We start from the raw sequence: 21,195 nt of genomic DNA, 5'->3' as shown, positions 1-21,195 counted from the left end.
AAAGGTGCCCGGGGGAGGGGCTCTGCGTAGCGGCAGGTGCGGGGGGGAGGGCCGGGGGGGGGGGGCGCGGAATGGGGGGCAGCGCCCCTTCCTTCAGTCCCCTTCTTGGGCTCCGGGTGCAGCAGGTTCGCGTCGGGCCCGTGCCCCAGAGGGTTTGGGGAGGAGAAAACAAGTGGCGTGTGGGGAAGCAGGCCGCACACACCTGGCGCCCGGTGGAATGAAATCTTAATTAATTATTAAACTGAGTTCCCGCGGGAGGGAGCGGGGCCGTGGCGGCTGGGCGGGAATGGCAGGGTGGGGGGGGGGGGAAGGGAGGAGGGGAGGAGGAGTGAGGAGTGGGCGCAGGGCGCCGCTTCGGCCCTGGGGGACCCTGGCCGGAAGGAAGCCGACCCTCCGTGCTGCGGGCGGGGTCTAGTCGCCGAGAGACAGAGTGCGTTGTCCCGCGCGCCTGAGGACCCCTGGGTGAGGGTGGGCGGAGAAACGCCGCAGGAGGCAGCAGGGGGGGGTGGAGGGAAGGGGCAGCGGGCGGGACGGCCCCTTCCCTCGGGGTCTTGATCCCTAAACAGAAGCCGCTTGTTTTCCCAGGACTGGGGGAGGGAGCGGCGGGAGAGGAGGGGGCGCGCGGAGGGAGGGGCGCTGATCGGGCTCCCAGACCCCAGCCCCGCTCGTCCGAAGGGGAGTGGGCCCCTGCGCGGGGCTCGGAGGCGGAGGGGGAGGGGGCGCCCAGACAATAGGAGCTTGTGCCTTTAAGGCGGGGAGTCCGGGAGCCGGCGGGGAGGGGACTTCTGGATCCGGGGTAGAGGGCGGCTGCGCTGGCCAGCTAGGAGGGGGCGCGGGCCGGGCGGACTGCGGACGGCGGGAGGGACGGCCGGGACGCGCGGGCACAGAGCAGGACCGCGGGACGGCCGGCGGGCCGGCCGGAGCCCGCGGGGGCTGCGGGGCGGGGGCCCGGGGGAGGCGCGGAGCCCGGCCGGCAGGTGAGCCCGCGCGGAGCAGGGGGCTGGGGTGGGGGGAAGAGCGGCGGCGATGGGGTGTTGGGGTCTCGGGGTTGGGGGGGCGTGAAGACTCCCGCGCGGCGCCCGGGAGTTTTTTTGTTGGGGTACGGAAGCGCGCGATGGGGAGGCTCGATAGTGTTTGGAGGGGTGTGAGGCCGTTGGGGCTGGAGAGAGAAATCAGGGAGGGGATGGGGGGCTCCAGTCTCCCACCCTTCACTCCCTTCTTCCGACCGAAGCGAGTGCCCAGCTGGCTGGGACCCGGGGGAAGGCTTGGGCTGGGGGAAGGGCTGGCTGAGGTTTTTGCAGCGGGGCTCTGGGGTGAGCCTCTGAGTTTGGGGTAGAGTGTGATTGTCTTTAGGGGAGGGGGGCAGTCTGGGAAGAGGGATGCCCTATGCCTGCAGGAGTTGTCTCCACTCCCCTAACCCCAGACCTTGAAATGAAAAGGGTGGTGTCAGGGCCTGCTGCAGGGGTCCAGGGGAGAGCCGACTTGATTCTTAGCAGGGCCTGACTGAAAACCTAGACGTGGAAGCAGGGGGTGGGAACTCTCTCCCCATACCCTCCCCTTACCAGAACACCCCTAGGAGGTGGAAAAACCTCAGGGGGTTGTGGAAGTGGGAGCCTTCTGCAGTCTTCAGGGAGACTAAAGATTGGGAAAGGGAGAAGGCAGTCCTGGACCTCCAGATACAAGCCCTGGGGGAGGCTCCTCTACATCTGGAAAGGCCTGGAATGGAGGCCCACTTCCCAGCATGGTGGGCGGTGCTGGCACTGAAGGGCCCTGCTTGGGCAGCGCCTTCTACCATGAACTTTCTGAAGTCGTTTTAAATCCCCAGGAGCCTCCTTCTGCCAAGGAGGGCAGGGGCAGGGGCAGGGACAGACTGAGGTGGCCAGGAAGAGGGTTTGGGAAAAGCAGTGGGCAGAGCTATCCTTGGGGCTGGGCCTTGGCCTGCCTCAGACTCTGGGTCTCAGGCTGGAGAATCCGGGTTGGGAAGGACTTGAGGTCTGGGAGGCACTGGGCCTCCAACTGCCAAGCTGAATGGATATGGCTCTGGCTGTGGGAGCCAGTGTCTGGAGCAGCAGATCTGTGAGAGCAAGGGAGCAGGACCCCCGGCGGGGATGGGGGGGGTCAGAGGCACAGGCTCAGGAGCCTGTCCCTAGGGAAGAGGGAGGTGGTCTGTGGTTTATAGTGATGCGTTGTTTCTGGACAGTGAGGGTTGGGGGACCATATAGGGAAGTTCTGTGGCTTTGAACAGTGCCCTCCCCCTGTTCCTTGTCATACCAACCTAGTCTGGTGTGCCAGGAGTGCTGGGAGCTTGGTGAGTTCTTCAAGGTGGGCAATGCCCGGAGTGGAGCCTCAGGTGGGATGGTTGCAGTTAGTTGGACAATTAGATGACTCTGAAGCTATCCTCTTGGGGGGTCAGAGTGTTCTGGGGACAGTCATGCATTCTCCTGGACAGTGTCTGCCCCTTCCCCTGTGGGTAAGAGCCAGATGCTAGGATGTGCTTCCAGGAGGCTGGGAACACAGCCAGAAACAGGTCCTTTGGGAACAGAGGTCTGGGCCATTGCAGGGGGTGGGAGGGTTGCTGTGTGTGGTAAATACAGGGCAGGGGACTGTGAGCACGAGGAGGCTGAATTAAGTAAAATGTCATGGTGGGAAGCCTGCTCGCTCTGGGCTCTGTCTCCAGCAGCTCTGGGGACTGACAGCTGAGGACAACAGGGACCAATAGAACTAGGTGTCCAACTGGCTGGGGAGATGTGTAGATGATTTTTCTGTCTTTCTATTTTTTGGACAGTGGTAGAATTTGGGTTCAAAGTCGTGGAGAGTGGGGGAAAAGAACTCATTTACAGAGCATGTACGATGTGACAAAATACTCTTGGATTCTTTCTTCACAGACATTACTTTTCCCATTTTACAGATGACGAAATTGATGCAGGGAGGTAGTAACATGTTCAAGGCTGTGCAGCTAGCACATAATTACTCTCAGGTTTGAAGCCTGGTCTTGCTCCAAAGATCATGCTTCCAAAGAAGTATTTTGAAGAGCCAGGCCTCCTTTGGTTATCCATTCCAAACGCCAACCTGACCCAAAGTCTTGCATTTCTGATCTGTCCCTCCAGAAGGTGCTGTTGGTGGTATGTGGCGGGGTTGAAGGGCATGCTGCTCTGTGGGCTGTGGGAGAAGGGATGCTGAGAGAAGTTGGCTGAGGGTGAACTAGGGTTGGGGCTTTCCAGCGTGCAGAGAGGTCCCTAGTCTGCCTTCTCTTTTGTGGGCCTCTGGGTGTCTGCTTGAAGTGCCACTTGTCTGCGCCCCCACCCTGCCCCATGTCCCCTAGTGAGTACAAATGTCAAGGATGCTAGCTCTGAAGGTTTCAGTACAGGGAGCCCCAGGGTGCCCTGTGGGCATGGAGGAAGATGACTGTGCTCTCATCCTCTTTCTCTGAAGCTGGGTTTAGCTAGGAGGCGCACTGAGGATGTTGTCCTGGAATCTTCCCCATCGTGGTTCAAGGCGCTACCCTCCAGGAGACCTGCCTGAGACCTGGGGCTGATTCAGTGGCCCAGGATCTCTGTAACTTGGGCCAGCCACACAAAGCTGTTAGGCACCTTGTTTTCCTTTCCTGTCAAATCTGTGCCCCAGGTGGCCACCGATGTAGCTTCACGGGGTTTTGGTGAAGATCAGGTGGAATTAGGCATGTGAGAGGACCTTGAAAAGTTTAAAGAACAGAGAAAAGCATCGTCCAGCCAGCCGTTCTAGGAACACTTAATACAGACTCAACCAGGTGTGGCAGCTATGGCTGAGGGCAAAACGGGCCCAAATCCCTGCCTTCATGGAGCTGACATTCAGTGAGGAGAGACAATGAGCAAATAAGGAAAATAAATGGAATGGCAGTTGCTGATAAGAGCTATGGAGAAAAATAAAGCATAAAGCTGGGAGGAGAGATAGGGAGCTCCAGGAAAGGGGGTTGCTATTTTAATAGCACGGTCAGGGAAAGACCGATAAGGGGACATTTGAGCTATGACCTGGACGAGCTCTTGTATCGGGCAGAGGACGCGGTGCGCACAGTAGTCCCAGGCCGGCCATGCGCGGTGTATTGGGGAACAGCAAGCTGATCTGGGTTCGATCTCAGTTCTGATACCTCTGTGGCTCATAGGACTGGAGTGCAGGGAGGAAGGTGGAGAGTCACAGGGTTACAACTCTGCGTATTTATTTCATAGTAGTTGCTCAGTGCCAGTGCCCTTGAACTTGCTTTCTTCTCTTTATTTTAGAGAGAGAGAGAGAGTGTGTGCTGGGGTGGGGAGGGAGAGAGAGAGAGAGGGGAAGGGTGAGGAAAAGGGAGAGAATCCCAAGCAGACTCCCCATTGAGGCTGGAGCTGACTTGGGGCTCGATATCACCACCCTGTGATCATGACCCGAGCTGAAACCAAGAATCAGACGCTTAACTGACGGAGCCACCCAGATGCCCCCCCTTAAGCTTTCTTTTTGTCTTTTTGACATATTTCTTGGGGCTTTAGCAGGAGTCGGGCTCAGTACTTGGTGCTGGGGATAAAGTGTGGAGCGAAATAGTAGCGATCTGGATCCTCATGAAGTTTATAGTCAGAGGGGTAGGGACACTCGTTGAACAAGGGGCAATTTCATTATAATTGTGATAAGTACTATGGAGGGAACACAGGGTAAACGGGGCAAAACGCAGTCTGGGTGGGGGAGCCGGAACATCTTCCCTGAGGAGGTTCCTTCTAAGCCTTGAACCGAGGAAAAAGTAGAATTTGGCCTGATACAGTGTGTGTGGTGTGAGTGTGATGGGGACCGATGTGGAAAGAGATTCCCTTTTGTATAGAGGTCACCGGTTGGCAGCTCACAGCCTGAATTCATTCCATAGACGTGATTTATTTGGCTTGCAGCGTTGAAAAATGTGAATTACTTGCCAACCTTTTCAAAATCAGGAGCTGTCATGTTTAAATGTACACTTTTTTCCAGCTTCTGTTGAAAATGAGAAGCTTGGGCTCCACCGGGATGCCGGTGGCAGCTCTCTGCTAGTGTGGGGGTGCTGTGTGCCCCTGCCATGCGGGGTGGGGGGCACCCCGTAGTTCCTCTGGCATCTCCTGAGCCGGGTGTGCCTTTGCTCATTGACACAGGCGTTTGAATTTGTCACCACCCACGAATCAGTGCTTTTTAGGGAAGAGGTGATTGTTTAAGTGTAGTGCTTGGGGGTTCAGGCAGATCTGGGTTCGAATCTCAGTTCTGACACCTCTGTGGCTCCTTGTTCTTGGGCCAGTTCCCTCCCTCCATCTGTGTCCAGTTTCCTGGCCTGTTGAAGGGGGCCACCATCGTCTTCCTCCTGGATTTTATGTGAGTGATGTGGCATCTGGAGGGCTTAGCTTGGCAGTGGAAGTGCTCGGTTTGTGATAGCTGCCGGCAGTGGTAGGGCGTGATGGTGGTATTAACACCAACTCCGTCCTTTCTCTCAGCAGCATGTCGTGGTTTAGTGGCCTCCTGGTCCCCAAAGTGGATGAACGGAAAACAGCCTGGGGTGAGCGCAATGGGCAGAAGCGTCCGCGCCGTGGGACCCGGACAGGTGGCTTCTGCACGCCCCGCTACATGAGCTGCCTCCGGGAGGCCCAGCCCCCCAGTCCCAGCCCCGCTGCTCCCCCACGGTGCCCCTGGCAGGACGAGGCCTTCATCCGGAGGGGTGGCCCGGGCAAGGGCACTGAGCTGGGGCTGCGGGCAGTGGCCCTGGGCTTTGAGGACACGGAGGCGACGGCAGCAGTGGGGGTGGCCGATGTGGTGCCCGACGGGAGCCCCAGGCGTCGGTGGTCGTGCTGGCGGCGTCTGGCCCAGGTGTTCCAGTCGAAGCAGTTCCGCTCGGCCAAGCTGGAGCGCCTGTACCAGCGGTACTTCTTCCAGATGAACCAGAGCAGCCTGACACTGCTGATGGCCATGCTGGTGCTGCTGACAGCGGTGCTGCTGGCCTTCCACGCAGCGCCTGCCCCCCCGCAGCCTGCCTATGTGACCCTGCTGGCCTGTGCCGCCACCCTCTTCGTGGCGCTCATGGTGGTGTGCAACCGGCACAGCTTCCGCCAGGACTCCATGTGGGTGGTGAGCTACGTGGTGCTGGGCATCCTGGCAGCTGTGCAGGTGGGGGGCGCCCTGGCGGCTGACCCCCGCAGCCCCTCGGCGGGCCTCTGGTGTCCCGTGTTTTTCGTCTACATCACCTACACGCTCCTGCCCATCCGCATGCGGGCGGCTGTCTTCAGTGGCCTGGGCCTCTCCACCCTGCATCTGATCTTGGCCTGGCAACTCAACCGCGGGGACGCCTTCCTCTGGAAGCAGGTGGGTGGTCCGGGAGGTGGGCCTTGGGGCATCCGGCCTGGGAATGCCAAGGGGTCTGGTGATCCAGGGTGGGTGGGGTGTGGGTCACAGGTGTCCAAGGGGAGGGGTGCACGACAGGAGGCCAAGTTTCAGGGGCCAGCTCCATCTGGGATCTGGAGCAGAGGGAGGGCTCCCCAGACAGACGCAGGCCCCAGTGTGCAGCTCTTTAGCTGGAGGCCCTTGAAATAGGGGAGCCCAAAGATGGGAGGGAGCACCCGATGCGGGAAGGTGACATTTGACGCCAGGGCCTGGGCCAGGCCCAGAGGGCAGTGTTGGCTACTTCAGGCCTTGGCATCTCTGGCCCCAAGTTGATTCCTGAGACTCAGGCCCCGGTGCTGTCCCTGAAAAGCAGCTCCAGGTGGTGACCTGGAGGGATCAAGCAGGGTTCTGATGGAGTTGGCAAGGGAGGAGTTGCTTCTCTTTCTGGACTGAGGCCATCTCTGAGAGGACAGGGAGGGTGATGAGTGGGATCAGTTTTCTCTGGGGCTGGGCATGGTTTAAGTGGAGTTGGACTGTAGAAAAGAGGGACATCAGGTTCAGGTCTCTGCCTCCCCCCCCCACCATCCCTCTGAGCACCAGGGCTCCGGCAGTCCTGTCTTGAGGTTCTCTGCCCATGCCAGCTACTGTATCCGGGTTCTCAGTAGTGCGTGGGGTGGGGCCTGCCAGCACGATGTTGAGAGAGAAATCAAGGCTTGGCTGCGGGCAGACCTGCTTTGTCCAATGGACTGACTTCTTCTCTGTGAGATCTTAGACAATGAGCCTTACTTCTCCCAGCCTTTATTTCCCAGTCTGTAAAACTGGGATAAAAATAGTAGTTACCTCATGATGGCGCTGTTAGTGCCCCACCCTCTCCCAGAGCAGAGTAGAACCCGCCAGAGCAGGGTTCTTACCTGGGATAGGGAAGTGTGGGAGTGCTGTAGGGGATGGTACCCAGGGAAGGGCCTTCCCAGAAATCCCTTTCAGAGAGACAAGAGCATGTGGAGTCTGCCATCTGGGGTCCTCCCTGTGACGAGGGAGCAGAGACCAGGACGTGGTGCCTAGCTGATCCTTCAGGGCACAGCCCCAACCAACATACCTCATGACCCCTGATTTTGAGGGTGCTGTCCTCAGTCTTGTACAGGTTTTGAGGGAGTCCCACCTCTGCCTTGCCTAGGGCTTGTGGCCTATAGCCCACCCTAGCCCCACCCACAAAGAGGAAGTTGCCTGGGGCTCCCAGGGTGAGAAGCTGGGTGCTCTGGCATGAAGCCCTTCTCCGCCCAGCTTGTGCTCCAGAACAGAATGTACCTTTTTAAAAGTAACTTTATAGCCCATTTGTTTGTGGAGCACGCACCCACAGGGCAGTCTGACCTCTTAAAGGGCCCGGGTCTTTCTGCCTCTGCTAGCCCCCCGTTTGTCACCAGGGTAATTAGCACCTGGGCTTTGGAGTTGGACTACCCTGCTGGGGAAGGAGGAACTTGGAGGTGGTGCCTCCCTTCCCTCCCTACCTTCTCTCTGGCTGGCAGGGGGTGGGTGAGTGTCTCTGCTCTTAGCTGGCACGGTGCCCAGGCCCAGGCACAAGGCCTGATCGGGTAGGTGCAGCCCCATGGGGACCAGGACTCTGTCAGCCTGCTGCCTCCCCAGGGGCTCCCAGTTGCAGCCTGACCCAGTAGGTCTTAGCAGGCACGTTCTTAGGGTGAGCAGGGAGAGTCAGCCTGCCCCTGTGCCTGTTCTCGGAGCCAGGGTAGCCCGTACACCTTCTTTGAACTGAGAAGGATTGATTCCCTGTGTCCAGTTGGCCTATGCATGTCTGGATGGCGTGGGGCCGTGGCCTCCTTTCTAGGCTCCTTGTGCAGCCCCTTTCCAGATCCAGCCCTGCTTACGCTCATGGGAAGGAACCTTCGTTCTCCTCTGACCCCTCGTTCAGACACATTGAGCAGTTTCACCCAGTGACCCTGGCCCCGCCTGGAGTCTCCCAGGGTGCCCTGGCATCCCTTTTTTCTCACAGTTGGATAGGGGTCTGCGTACAGATCTATTTCGGTTTCTGGTCCCCCTTCCCCTTCCCTTCCCTGTGACTCACTTTTTCCTCTTGGGCTCCTGGGGCCAGGAAGGGAAGTTGCCTGGTTAACCCCCCCCTCCTTCTCCCCTACTGGGGGCTATTCTTAGAAACCCCTAAGGGAGATAGTGTGCCCCCCTCTTCACCCCTGCTGCTGGGAGGGGGACCTTGGGAGCTGGACTGCGAAGGAAAGCTAGGAGGCCAGTCCTAGAGGGTCAGAGCAAGAAATGGCTTAGAGGTTTGCTGAACTTACCCCTCCATTTTACCTAAGAAAAATGAAAGGTCCCAGAGATTAAGTGACCTGCCCAAGTTTGCAGGACTAGTTCTGGTTCTGGGCAAAGCCCAGAATTCCTGGCTTCTAGTTGGTGCTCTTTCCCTCCCTTCTCCCCAAACCAGAGCCCTGCCCCAGCCAACTCTGGGGTGGAGCCACAAGTGCTGGGTTAACCCATGAATTTCCAGAAACACTGACGCCAGTTTTCCTTAGACTTGCTCTTTGGTGAGAGCTACTAATGCTGAGGAGGGCTGACCATCATGAGATTGGGCTCCTAAGGCATCAAGAATTGGGGTTGCCGGGGCACGGTGGCAACCCTTCCCAGGTGGAAGGGAAGGTCCCATGTTAGTAGAACTGATGATTCCCAAGCCTGGGCTCTGAGGCAAGAGTTTGAGTGAGTGGAGTGAGTAGGAGTCTTGGAAATCTAGAATGTACCGTGCAGTAAGGTTTGGACACAGGCTTTGGAGTCTAACTGTCTTGGATTCAAGTCCCACACCAGCTACTATTAGTTGTGTGATCTTGGACAAGTTACTTAGCTTCTCTGTGCTGGAATGCCTTACCTTCCAAAATGAGGTACTGTTGTATGTTTCATAGAGTTAGGAGAAATCCATTAGGTACTATATACGAGGCAGCTATGGAAGTCAGGATGACGGGTACCTGGGTGGCTCAGTCATTAAGTGTCTGCCTTCGCCTCAGGTCATGATCCCAAGGTCCTGGGATCAAGCCCCGAATCGGGCTCGCTGCTCAGCAGGAAGCTTGCTTCTCCCTTTCCGACTCCCCCTGCTTGTGTTCCCTTTCTCACTGTGTCTCTTTCTGTCAAATAAATAAATAAAATCTAAAAAAGAAAGAAGTCAAGAATATTAGACAGCCAACAGATTAGCTCCAATAATAGTAATAATAATAATAATAATTATATCAAGTTATGTCAGAGCAGGGAGGGATCTTAGACATCTTCTTATTGTCCCATCTCCAGGTTCTAGATGAGGATACAGAGGCCCAGAGAGATGAGATGAATTGTCCTGGGCATTCATAGGGGGGTCAAGTCTCAAGTCTCAAGGGCTCAAGTCTCCTGGGTGTTGTCCTGTGAGGAGAACCACATGCAGAAGGAGCTGCGTTTGTTCTTTGTCGGGGCTGATTGTGGGGCAGGAAATTGTAGTGTGCTAGACACCGGCCCTGTGACCCCCCCTTTGCCCTGGGTGGTGCTTCTGCTGCCAGGAGTTATGCAAAGGTCCCATTTCTAGCTGTACAGTGATCCAGGAAGGGGGCCGGAATCCTGTGGGAGAAGGGGGAAATGTGTCACAGGGGTTGGGATGGGGCCAGACAGGGCACAGGATCCTGGTTTCCTCCCTGAGGGGACGCATCCCCAGAGAGCCTGGTAGGTTGCACCTGTGCGTTGTGGGGGTGGGGAGGTCACCATGTGCCCCCGCCGCCCTCTTGCAGCTGGGCGCCAACATGCTGCTGTTCCTCTGTACCAACGTCATTGGCATCTGCACACACTACCCGGCGGAGGTGTCCCAGCGCCAGGCCTTTCAGGAGACCCGCGGTTATATCCAGGCCCGGCTGCACCTGCAGCACGAGAACCGGCAGCAGGTGGGGCTGCTCTCCCTGTCTGAGGCCTTTCTGCCCCCCACCCCCCACCCACAGAACCACAGACTGGGTCCACCGCCCCGCTCCGTGCCGTGGAACGAGTGTGGATGCTTCCCCTGATGGTGTGTCACACAGGCCCTGTGATGCTCCTGTCCTGCCTGAACGAGGGGTGTGGGGGCGGGTAGGTGGGGGCACCCGTGAGGGATGAGACATGTGTCTGCTGTAGGTTCTCCTGGTGGGGGGTGATCCAGAAGGGGATCTCAGGTCTCCAGAGGGCCTTTGGGAGGGTGGTGGAGGCATCAGGAGGGATCACACAGCATGAGGCGGGGAAGGTAGTGGTACCCTGTTGAAACCGCTGGTCTAGGAACGGCTGCTGCTGTCCGTGTTGCCCCAGCATGTTGCCATGGAGATGAAAGAAGACATCAACACAAAGAAAGAAGACATGATGTTCCACAAGATCTACATCCAGAAGCATGACAATGTCAGGTAGGGTGGGGTGGGAGGAGACTGAGAGGGATGGGGGTCCTGGGAGTCTTTGAGGGCCAGGTGGTCCTTCTATCTTCTGCCATTGTCCACAGCATCCTGTTTGCGGACATTGAAGGCTTCACCAGCCTGGCGTCCCAGTGCACTGCACAGGAGCTGGTCATGACCCTGAACGAGCTCTTTGCCCGGTTTGACAAGCTGGCTGCGGTGAGGGGGTGTGGGGTGGGGGGAGCCTAGCCTTACTGGGGCAGCCTGGTGCGGAGGGGACAGATGGTGACTCAGTGAGGGTGTTGGGTGGGCAAGAGAGTGAGCGACTCTCCCCAACTCTCCCCTTTAGGAAAATCACTGCCTGAGGATCAAGATCTTAGGGGACTGTTACTACTGTGTGTCGGGGCTGCCGGAGGCCCGGGCAGACCATGCCCACTGCTGTGTGGAGATGGGGGTGGACATGATCGAGGCCATCTCGTAAGCAGCGTTCCTCCCAGGCTTCCTGAGGCATCAAGGGTGCCTCAGCCAGCTCCTGCCGTCTGATGTGTCCTCAGGACTTTTTCTCAGTTGTGGCTATTTCTCTGGCTTGGAGCTCTATCCCCAGGGAGGGGACTGGATCCTTCTTCAGCCTGTGCAGCTTAGATCCCAGCCAGCCGGGCAGGCTCGGGAGCCAGTGTGAGGGGATCTGGGCTGTTGTGAATGCTGGCTGAGCAGGTCTGAGGGGAGAATGGTGACTCCTCCCTTCCTAGCTCAGTTCCACGGGATGCTGCAGGGCCACAGCTGGTGAACACAGTTCTCATTTGTCCCTGAGACCCAGGCAGCCTTGTGCCCACATTCAGCCAAAGGCTGTAGTCCTGTACCCTGTGTCTGTGTCTGTCCCTGTCTGGCTTTGAGGGGAGTAAAGGGCCTGAGCTCTGGAGCTGGGTGGTGGGGGAGTGGGGGGACACGACGGCTGTGCCAGGAGCTGAAGTGGAGCCGCCTCCTCCCAGGCTGGTGCGCGAGGTCACAGGTGTGAACGTGAACATGCGCGTGGGCATCCACAGCGGGCGTGTGCACTGTGGTGTCCTCGGCCTGCGGAAATGGCAGTTCGACGTGTGGTCCAATGACGTGACACTGGCCAACCACATGGAGGCGGGGGGCCGGGCCGGGTGAGTGTGGGAGCCCGGTGGTGAGTGGCGGGAGCAAGGTGGCCATGCCCCGGTCTCACCCCCCTGTCCCCTCCCAGCCGCATCCACATCACCCGGGCCACGCTGCAGTACTTGAATGGGGACTACGAGGTGGAGCCAGGCCGAGGCGGTGAGCGGAACGCCTACCTCAAGGAGCAGCACATCGAGACCTTCCTCATCCTGGGAGCCAGCCAGAAACGGGTCAGGCCTGGGGGTGGGCAGGCAGGGAGGAGGGCAGATGCGCGGAGCAGACAGACCTCTGCTCTGGGCCCCTTTTCTGATCACGCGCCCGGCTGCCTTCACAGAAAGAGGAGAAGGCCATGCTGGCCAAGCTGCAGCGGACGCGGGCCAACTCCATGGAAGGGCTGGGGCCACGCTGGGCGCCCGACCGCGCCTTCTCCCGGACCAAGGACTCCAAGGCTTTCCGTCAGATGGTGAGCGGCTGCAGCACTAGGACTTGAGCCCTCATTTTCCTGATGCTCGGTGCCCCCCCCTTCTGTTTTCCTTGTTGTGGTTCATACATCTCCACGTATGACATCTGGTATTGACGGCAGGAGGGATGACTTCATACCCGGGTCCCAAGGCCCCTAAAGTACGGGGCGGGGGGGGATTCCCAGAGCACACTGCTGAGGATGGGGAAGGGATGATGAGGGCAAAGGTGGTCTGCTCTTCACCTCACTTGCACACTTTGTCCCTTTCTCCAGGGCATTGATGATTCCAGCAAGGACAAGTAAGTCAGGGTTATTGAGGAAGGAGGGAGGAAGCGAAGGGGAGAAGGCACTTATACTCTGGGACAGGGCTGTGGGGAGCCGAGACCCCCTCTTTCCTGGACCTTAGCTGTGTCGTATGGGAGCAGGGGCCACACACCCGCTCACTCTATTCTTGGGTGCTGCTCATGCCCGTTCCTTCTCGCTGCCCCTCATGGGGCAATGCTCATGCACCTGGTGAAGCTCTGTGGTCTGCCCTCAGCCGGGGTGCCCAAGATGCCCTGAACCCCGAGGATGAAGTAGATGAGTTCCTGGGCCGTGCCATCGACGCCCGCAGCATCGACCAGCTACGGAAGGACCATGTGCGCCGCTTCCTGCTCACCTTCCAGAGAGAGGATCTTGAAAAGAAGGTTTGGGGGATTTGAGGACAGAGGGACGAGGGCTGGGTGAGGAGGGGACATCCAGGCAGGGAAGGCCGAGCACAACCGAGGGAACAGGAGAGTTGTTTTGGGAATGGGGCGGGGGACGCCACAGGGCACAGGAGGGATTCCTCTCAACTGGGCCCCACTGCTCCCTCTCCCTGAGGCCCCTGGTAGTGCCCTGCCGCCCCCGGGGCAGAGCCCAGCACCCAGCTCAGCCTCCTCTCCCTCAGTACTCGCGGAAGGTGGACCCCCGCTTCGGAGCCTACGTGGCCTGTGCGCTGTTGGTCTTCTGCTTCATCTGCTTCATCCAGCTTCTCGTCTTCCCACAGTGAGAGCCCTGCCCCTCCTCACTCGGCTTCTCCTCCCTCCACCACTTCCCAGAATTTTCCTAAACACCCATGCAAGCTCGCGGTCCCTGGAGCCCACACCCTGCCCATCTGGGGAGTGGGACAAGGACGCCCAGGTATTCCGGAGTAACGTTGCTCCCGGCCTCCTTCTGCCGCAGCTCCATCGTGATGCTTGGTATCTATGCCGGTACCTTCCTGCTGTTGCTGATCACTGTGCTGACCTGTGCCGTGTCCTCATGTGGCTCTGTACATCGGGGGTTCTTGCAGGGCCGGTCGGGGAGGGCTGGCTGGGCTGGGGTGGTGAGGAGTCCCGCGGGAAGTGGGAGGAGGAGGCCAGGCCTACCCCTGGGCCCCATCCCTGGTTGGCCTTACTCCTTGGCTGACACGGTCTCTAACTCTCCGCCCTTTGCCCGTCTGCAGCTCTTCCCCAAGGCCCTGCGCCGTCTTTCCCGCAGCATTGTCCGCTCTCGGGCACACAGCACTGTGGTTGGCATCTTTTCAGTCTTGCTTGTGTTCACCTCTGCCATCGCCAACATGGTAAAGGTCCAGTGGGTACTCTCCTACCCTGCGTCTGTGCCGAGCACTGCTCTGGGCCCTGGGGGTAGGCAGAGGGAGAAGACCCACGTCCTGCCCTCTGAGAGCTAGTTATCCCAGAGGAGGGGATGAGGTTAACTCCAGTCCCTCTCTCCTTGTTTTCTGTACCTCCTATCACCCCTCCACGAGAACTTTGACCTCCAGGGTATAAAGCACTGGGACATGGCCCCTGTAACTGCTCCCCTCCGTGCTTCCCCCCAACTTTTGCAGTTCACCTGCAACCACACCCCCATACGGAACTGCGCAGCCCGGATGCTGAATGTGACACCCGCCGACATCACCGCCTGTCACCTGCAGCAGCTCAATTACTCTCTGGGTCTGGACGCTCCCCTGTGTGAGGGCACCGCACCCACTTGCAGCTTCCCTGAGGTATCCAAGCCGTGCTCGGGCGGGATGGGGCGGGGGGCGGGCCTCATCAGTGCTAGTGATTGACTCCTCTGCATCAGGCCTGGCGATGGGCACTGGGGGCCCAGATCTCACCAGAGTCTCTGCTGGGGTAGCAGCCAGGGACCCCAGTGCGGTGTGGGGTGGAGTGCGGAGGCTGAAGGAGCTCTGGGTGTGAGATTGTGGAGGGGAGCGCAGGGCTCTTTCTGCATGGGGTCGGGGTGCCGTGGCTTCTTACTTCATCCAACACCGCCTCTGCCATCGCCCCCGCCAGTACTTCGTTGGGAACATGCTGCTGAGTCTCTTGGCCAGCTCTGTCTTCCTGCACATCAGCAGCATCGGAAAGCTGGCCATGGTCTTTGTCCTGGGGCTCATCTATTTGGTGCTGCTTCTGCTGGGACCCCCAGCCACCATCTTTGACAACTACGATCTGCTGCTTGGTGTCCATGGCTTGTGAGTTTATTCTCAGCCCCTTCAGTCCCCTAGGAGCTTCCTGACCCTGCTGGTCACTCTGGTGCCCAGGCCTCTTTGCCCTTGGAAGGCTGCCACTCACCCCCTCACCTATGGGGGAAAAGGAGGCCGTGGACGAGCTCCCAACGTATGACTCCACAGTCACCCCAAGGAAACTCCAGTCCTGGGAAGTCCCTGTATCTTTAGGCCAGACATTTGAAAAAAATTCCGTCTCATTTGCATGGTTCCTTTGTACGCATTTTCTTAACCACCTGTAGGTCACACAGCTGCTTGATGGCAGAGCCCTGGCTGGAACCAGAACTTCTGACTCTTACTTAGGGACACCACACTGGCTTTTTCTCTGCAAACCCCACCCCTTGTGATGTGGGGCCATAGCTTGGTGTGCTGGGAAAAGCCTCTGGAGTCACTTGGGTTTGAATCCCACTCTGCCGCTCATTAGCTGTGTGACCTTGGACGGGTGAGTTAACGTCTCTGAGCCTCAGTTTCCTCATCTATAAAATGGCAGTGGTGCCCGCATCATAGGTGATTGTAAAAGTGATGGCAACTCACATTTGTTGAAGCCTTACTGCACGCCAGTGCCACACTGGGCCTTTTGTGCATGTTATTTAGATCTCGTCCCTCTTTTACTGATGAGAAAACAGGCCTAGACTTAAGCCAGTTGTTCGGGTCACAGGGCAGGGAAGTAGAGGAGCTAGGAGTGGAACCTTCTCTTAACCTCTGCTCTTAACGAGTTCCTGTAGGCCAAAGCCCTGACCCTGTGCCTGATTTCCTGCTCTGAGTCTCCCCTCCCCTTTGCCCTCCACCCAGCAGCCCAAGAGGAACCCATGACTTTGTTTCTTGTATCTTCCCGCCAGGGCTTCTTCCAACGAGACTTTCGATGGGCCGGACTGGTGAGTGAGGGCTCTGGGGTGGGGAAGGGTAGGGCTGCCGGGCCTCTTTCACACACCAAGCTCGCCTCTGCTCCCCCTCAGCCCAGCTGCCGGGAGGGTGGCACTCAAGTACATGACCCCCGTGATTCTGCTGGTGTTTGCGCTGGCGCTGTATCTGCATGCCCAGCAGGTGGAATCGACTGCCCGGCTGGACTTCCTCTGGAAACTGCAGGTGGCCGAGGGGGCTTCTGGGGGACGGGGAGGGTCCTGAGGACAGAATCCGGGCTGAGCCAGAAATGCAGCTCGTTAGCTGGCTGAGGCTCCGGCTGCCCAAGCCTGCTCTGGCTCCAAGCCCTCCCCGCACCCATCCCCTAACCCCAGCCTCATCCCGTCCCTGCCTCTTTCGCCCCTTCGCCTGTTCTTTAGGTCTCACCCGTCCATGCCTTCTTCTCCCCCCGATTCCCTCTGATGGCCGTCTCCAAGCCTTGGCTGCCATACCCACCCCTCATGAATGTTGGGCAGTGGGTGATGGGTGTGGTGTCCACAGGCAACAGGGGAGAAGGAGGAGATGGAGGAACTGCAGGCATACAACCGGAGGCTGCTGCATAACATTCTGCCCAAGGACGTGGCTGCCCACTTCCTGGCCCGGGAGCGTCGGAACGATGAGCTCTACTACCAGTCGTGTGAATGTGTGGCCGTCATGTTTGCCTCCATTGCCAACTTTTCTGAGTTCTATGTGGAGCTGGAGGCAAACAATGAGGGCGTCGAGTGCCTGCGGCTGCTCAATGAGATCATTGCTGACTTTGATGAGGTACTTGTCTGGTTGGCTGCTGCTTGTGGAGCAGCTGGGGGGATTAGGGGAGTGGGGAGAACTTTGGATGGGAAGGCCAGGATTGGAGGGGTGGCTGAGGGGGAAGGGAGTTTTGACAGGACCCAGAGATGTTGGGGTCAGAGTAAGGGTAGATACAGTGGAGACAAGGCTGAAGACCCACCAGGTGTCTGAGGCGGCAAGAAGGTCGGCCTCACTGGGGCAGGGTTGTCACTGCTGGGGAGCAAAGACCTGAGGATCTGTGGAGAGAACAGGCTAGGTACCAGGTGATGTTACTGAAGGAGGATGCATTAATCTATGGGCAGAACCCCATGAGCCCGAGGAAGCAAGATGGGCCCCCGAATAGAGAAAATGGAAGCAAGCCCGAGGGGGTGTCCTGAATATCCAGGTCAGGAAGGGGCCATTCCTGACTGTTCTGGGGCCAAGGCACTTCTTCACTCTGGCGCTCAGTTCCTCATAAAGTGACAGTCAGAGTGCCTGATGGCTAATAGCCCTTCTGGAGTTCTGGATTCTGTGAGGGAGCTCGTGCAGCTGAGCCAAGCTGTGAGCACCAGTCCTGGCCAGGGGTTCTGCGGACTGCCTGGTGAAGAGGCCTCCGCTCCTGGTGCCTCTGTCCTGCCTTGAGAACAGCAGCTGGAAGGCGGGGGCTCCCTCCCTCAAAGGAGGGAAGCTGCTGAAACAGGGTAGGGAGAGGAGGCTAAGGCCGGGCAGGAGTGAGCGTGGGGCAGGGTGCGTGTGCTTGGCCGCTCTGCCACACAGTGCGGCCTCCCTGTGCCATGCAGATCATCAGCGAGGAGCGCTTCCGGCAGCTGGAGAAGATCAAGACGATCGGGAGCACCTACATGGCGGCCTCAGGACTGAACGCCAGCACCTACGATCAGGCCGGCCGCTCCCACATCACTGCCTTGGCAGACTATGCCATGCGGCTCATGGAGCAGATGAAACACATCAACGAGCACTCCTTCAACAATTTCCAGATGAAGATTGGTGAGATGGCCTGGTTGCCTGGCAGCTCGTCCCAGGGCTGTGTCTGGGGGAGGCCAAGGAAGCGGGCCAGGGACGCATGGCATCCTGGATGCCCCGTCAGGAATCCTCTGGGATGTCCTTTTCTCCCACCTCTTGTCTCGTCTCATGTTTAGAATGGAGATCATTTGTTAAGGGCCTACTGTGTGCTAGGTACTGTCCTAGACATTTTAATCTTCATGTTATCATCCCCTTTGACAGACAGAGACTGACACTCAGAATAACTTGGCCAAGGTCAAACAGCTGGGAGGGGACTACCCTGAGATTCAAAACCAGGTTTATTTAAGCTCCAGTACCTGTGCCCTTCCCTATGGCCAGTCTGATAAGAGGCACTTCCTCTCGCCTGAGCTGGGAGCTGGTGGGCGGGAGGAGCGGCTACCAGCATCACTCTGGTTTGAATTCTGGCTGTTCCACTTACTGGCTTATTTAGCACATTGCGTCCTAAGGCTGGCTGTAAAATGGGGATGATACGTACCATTTAGGGCTGTTGAGGGGATGAAATACTGGCATGCAAAATGCTTCCCAGAGGGGTTGGCACAGAGCGAGCATTCAGTGGATTTAGCTACTGTTAACGGCAATAACTGTCTCAACTCGGGGGAGCTCTTGGGACATGCCCAGCTCTGCCATTCTTTACAACCGGGACACTTGTCGCTTTGTCACTTTTTTCTCTCAGTCCTTCTAAAAGTTCCAGGAGGTGGGAGGATTCCCCCGGCTGACCCTGGAATGTCCATTACTCTCAGTTTTTTGCTGCTGTTCCCATTGCAGGGCTGAACATGGGCCCAGTTGTGGCAGGCGTCATTGGGGCTCGGAAGCCGCAGTATGACATCTGGGGGAACACAGTGAATGTCTCTAGCCGTATGGACAGCACGGGTGTCCCTGACCGAATCCAGGTGAGGGGGATGTGAGCAGAGGCTAGGAAGGGTATGGGTCCAGAGGGCTTCTACAGGTCCCTCTCTAAGGTCAGCGAGGACAGGGGTAGGGTGGTAGTGTTCTGTGGTTGGGGGTGGGGCTTGGGGGGGACTAGCATGATTAGAGAACCCCTGGACCCCTGCAAATGTAGCAGGAAGGATCCCAGGCTAAATGGGTTCCCTTCCCATTCCCCAGGTGACCACGGACTTGTACCAGGTTCTAGCTGCCAAAGGCTACCAGCTGGAGTGTCGAGGGGTGGTCAAGGTGAAGGGCAAGGGGGAGATGACCACCTACTTCCTCAATGGGGGCCCCCCCAGTTAGCAGGGTCCAGCTACCGATTCAGCTGTCAGGACCAAGGTGGGCATCTGAGTGGACTCTGTGCTCGCTGGGAGGAGCTGTGGCAGGGGGCACCGGGCCTCCAGACCCTGCTGACCATGAAAGGGAACACCCCAGCAGGCTGTGCTTGGACCACGCTCGCTTGTCTGCCCTCAGGCTGGTGAACAAGGGATACCAAGAGGATTATGCAAGTGACTTTACTTTTCTAATTGGGAGAGGACTGTTGCCTCTTTCTTCCTTTCTTGGGAGCAGGGGAGGCAGCAGCTACAGAGGCAGCAGGAGCCCTCCTGCCTGAGGGATTAAAATGGCAGCTTGTCATGCCTGTCCTTCCCCTGTCTGTCTGGGCAACAGACTCAGGGCTGGGCCCTTCTTTTCCCTCTTTTTCCTGGGAATATTTTGTACAAAGACTGGGGCAGGCATGAGGAGTGCCTATTCCATGCTTGCCTCTGCTATGCCTGCATCCCCAGCACTGGCCTTGGGTACCCCACCCCAGTAAGGTCTCCCTCCTAGACACAGGGCGGAGGAGGGAGATGCTCTGGGGACCCAGCTCTGTCCGTATTTCAGGAGAATGTCTCCATTTGCCAAATCTTAGTCCCATGATCTGTCCCCAAAGGGGAACAAAGGGACTTTTGACAGCTCAGATTTAGCCCCGGTTCCTGCACAGCTCCAGGGACAGGGGCATCTGGCCTCATTGGTACTGTGAAAATGCCCAGCCAGAGAGCAAGCATATGTGTGGGGATTCAGAAGATCAGGAGTTGAAAGTTCACCTGCAGGTGCCAAAGAGAGCAGGCCAGCCAGGGAGTGGGGTGGTACCAGACTCTTGATCTCAGGGCCCCCCCTGGGGTCATGATCAGGTACCTCTGCCCCCGTGCTCTCTTGCAGTCTGCTGGCAAGGGGGCACAGAGCATCTCTACCCATTCTGCTGCCAAATAGAAAAGGGTCAGGGCATGGAGGAGGATGACCCTGATCACAAACCTGTCCTCCCAAGTCTCTGGCCCTGGGGAGGGCCTGTGTGTCTGTGTAATGTGTGTGCATGTTGGCCTTTGTGTGTGTATCTGTTTCCCAGGTCTGTGTGTGTCCTTGTGCTCCTCCTCAGCTCTCCACCTGGGGTTGCCTCTCTCCTGTGGGCCTCTGTCTTCTGGGAATAAGGCAGGGTTTCTGATTTCAAGGGATGAAGAGAGATGCCTAGGTTGCACAGGAGTGGCATGGGGTGTGGTAGCAAGAGGAAGGTGCCCCTGGGGAGAGCAGTCCTTTTTGTGCCAAATCCCTAAGTGCCATTTGGGGGCCGCATGTGCAGCACGACTGTCTCCCTGCCTCAGGCAGGGACCCAAGTGCCTGCTTGAGCCTCAGTGCTCCATGCACTTGAACTGTCTGGGGTTTGGTGGGCAGAGGCTCAGGAATTTCCTGGGTTCCCCAGCTGATGGCATACTTTGGGACTGAGGTAGCATGGGGTCTCTCTGAGGACGCAGATACTGGTACTAGGGGGTGGGGCAAGGGAACCTGAAACTTGGCGTTCCGCAGCCTTCCATCTCAGTCTAGCATGTTCCTGGCTTCCCAGTCCCCATGAAGCCTGTAAGGGCTAGGAGGAGGATTGGAAGGTCGGACTCTAGATTCCCTTCCTATATCTGCCTTCCTTTTACTCCTTTCCCTGCAACCTCCTTGCCTCAGGCCTGAATTAGTTGGTGCCTTGGTTTCTCTGTCTGTACCAATTTAAGCCAGAGCCATTAGCCTGCATTTGAAGATCATTTTGTCTGGGAGGTGGTGAGAGAGACAGAGGAGAGAGGGTCCCAGAGTTACTGGGTTTGGGGAATGGAAGGGGTAGGGAGTACTTTTGCCCTTCCTCGTGCCCTTTCAGACTTCCGCTCCTTGCAGAGACCTGGTTTAGGGTCATACTGCCTCCCTGCGGGATCTTCATGCATCTACCAAATGGGCCATCAGGCACTTCATTAGCCATGGCAGGAGGAGGGTGCAAGACTAGTTGGTCTGGACAGAAAATCAACTTCCTTTCCCTAGCCATATCCCTGGATAGGAAGGGAATGCTTGGAGCCCTGGGGTGGGGTGAGGATGTAAGGAGACCAGAGTGGGAAGACCTCAGTCTTTGGTGACTTGTCTTTGCTTCTTGCCAAGTGGGAGGGGCCTGTCCACACCCTGACTCCCCATACCACAGTGCCAGCCATGCCCTTCTCCTGGGCTACCATCACCCCCTTTCTCACCAGATGTTGGGGAAGTCAGTGGATGGGAGGCCCATGGACTTTGGTTTTATAATGTAACCACTGTGGGGGGGGCGGGGAGGGTGGTGTATCATGTATTTCCGTGAAATATTTAATATATTTAAATATCAATAAAATCAAATTCTTTGTAAAATTCTTAGCTCTCTGAAGATGTTCTGGGCCCTGGGTTGGGTCAGAAGTGGCAGAGCTGGG

At 57.8% G+C, this 21,195-nt stretch overlaps 1 protein-coding gene across 2 annotated transcripts; it reads left to right on the top strand.

Moving 5' to 3' along the window:
• Positions 1–841: 841 nt before the first annotated feature.
• LOC111157825 (adenylate cyclase 6) lies at positions 842–21,130 on the top strand. 2 transcript variants are annotated; one of them, XM_022519493.1, is made up of 22 exons: positions 842–977; positions 5,457–6,315; positions 10,098–10,247; positions 10,609–10,730; positions 10,823–10,934; positions 11,065–11,192; positions 11,705–11,863; positions 11,941–12,082; positions 12,187–12,315; positions 12,586–12,611; positions 12,851–12,998; positions 13,241–13,338; positions 13,516–13,603; positions 13,778–13,894; positions 14,162–14,320; positions 14,610–14,788; positions 15,661–15,696; positions 15,778–15,907; positions 16,223–16,486; positions 17,287–17,491; positions 18,293–18,417; positions 18,632–21,130. In XM_022519493.1, exons 2-22 carry the CDS (start codon positions 5,458–5,460, stop codon positions 18,755–18,757), a joined length of 3,501 nt encoding a protein of 1,166 aa, XP_022375201.1. In that variant the 5' UTR covers positions 842–977; position 5,457; the 3' UTR covers positions 18,758–21,130. The 2 variants fall into 2 exon arrangements, with proteins under 2 accessions (XP_022375201.1, XP_022375202.1); XM_022519494.1 differs by lacking the exon at positions 842–977 and adding an exon at positions 5,403–5,413 and having other exon boundaries at positions 5,454–6,315.
• The last annotated feature ends 65 nt before the right edge of the window (positions 21,131–21,195 follow it).

Source organism: Enhydra lutris, unplaced genomic scaffold (genome assembly GCF_002288905.1).
Source record: "Enhydra lutris kenyoni isolate GAN:26980312 unplaced genomic scaffold, ASM228890v2 scaffoldscaffold56, whole genome shotgun sequence".
NCBI lineage: Eukaryota > Metazoa > Chordata > Mammalia > Carnivora > Mustelidae > Enhydra > Enhydra lutris.
Note: the sequence above shows the minus strand (reverse complement) of the source record. Positions and strands in the feature narration are given on the sequence as shown.

What these genes read in the sequence shown, in the direction of transcription:
- LOC111157825 (XM_022519493.1), top strand. Translation starts at nt 5,458, where the DNA reads ATGTCGTGGTTTAGTGGCCTCCTGGTCCCCAAAGTGGATGAACGGAAA. An exon ending in CCGTGTCCTCATGTGGCTCT is followed by an intron (nt 13,604 to 13,777) that starts GTACATCGGGGG and finishes GCCCGTCTGCAG; the next exon opens with CTCTTCCCCAAGGCCCTGCG. An exon ending in TCATTGCTGACTTTGATGAG is followed by an intron (nt 16,487 to 17,286) that starts GTACTTGTCTGG and finishes TGTGCCATGCAG; the next exon opens with ATCATCAGCGAGGAGCGCTT.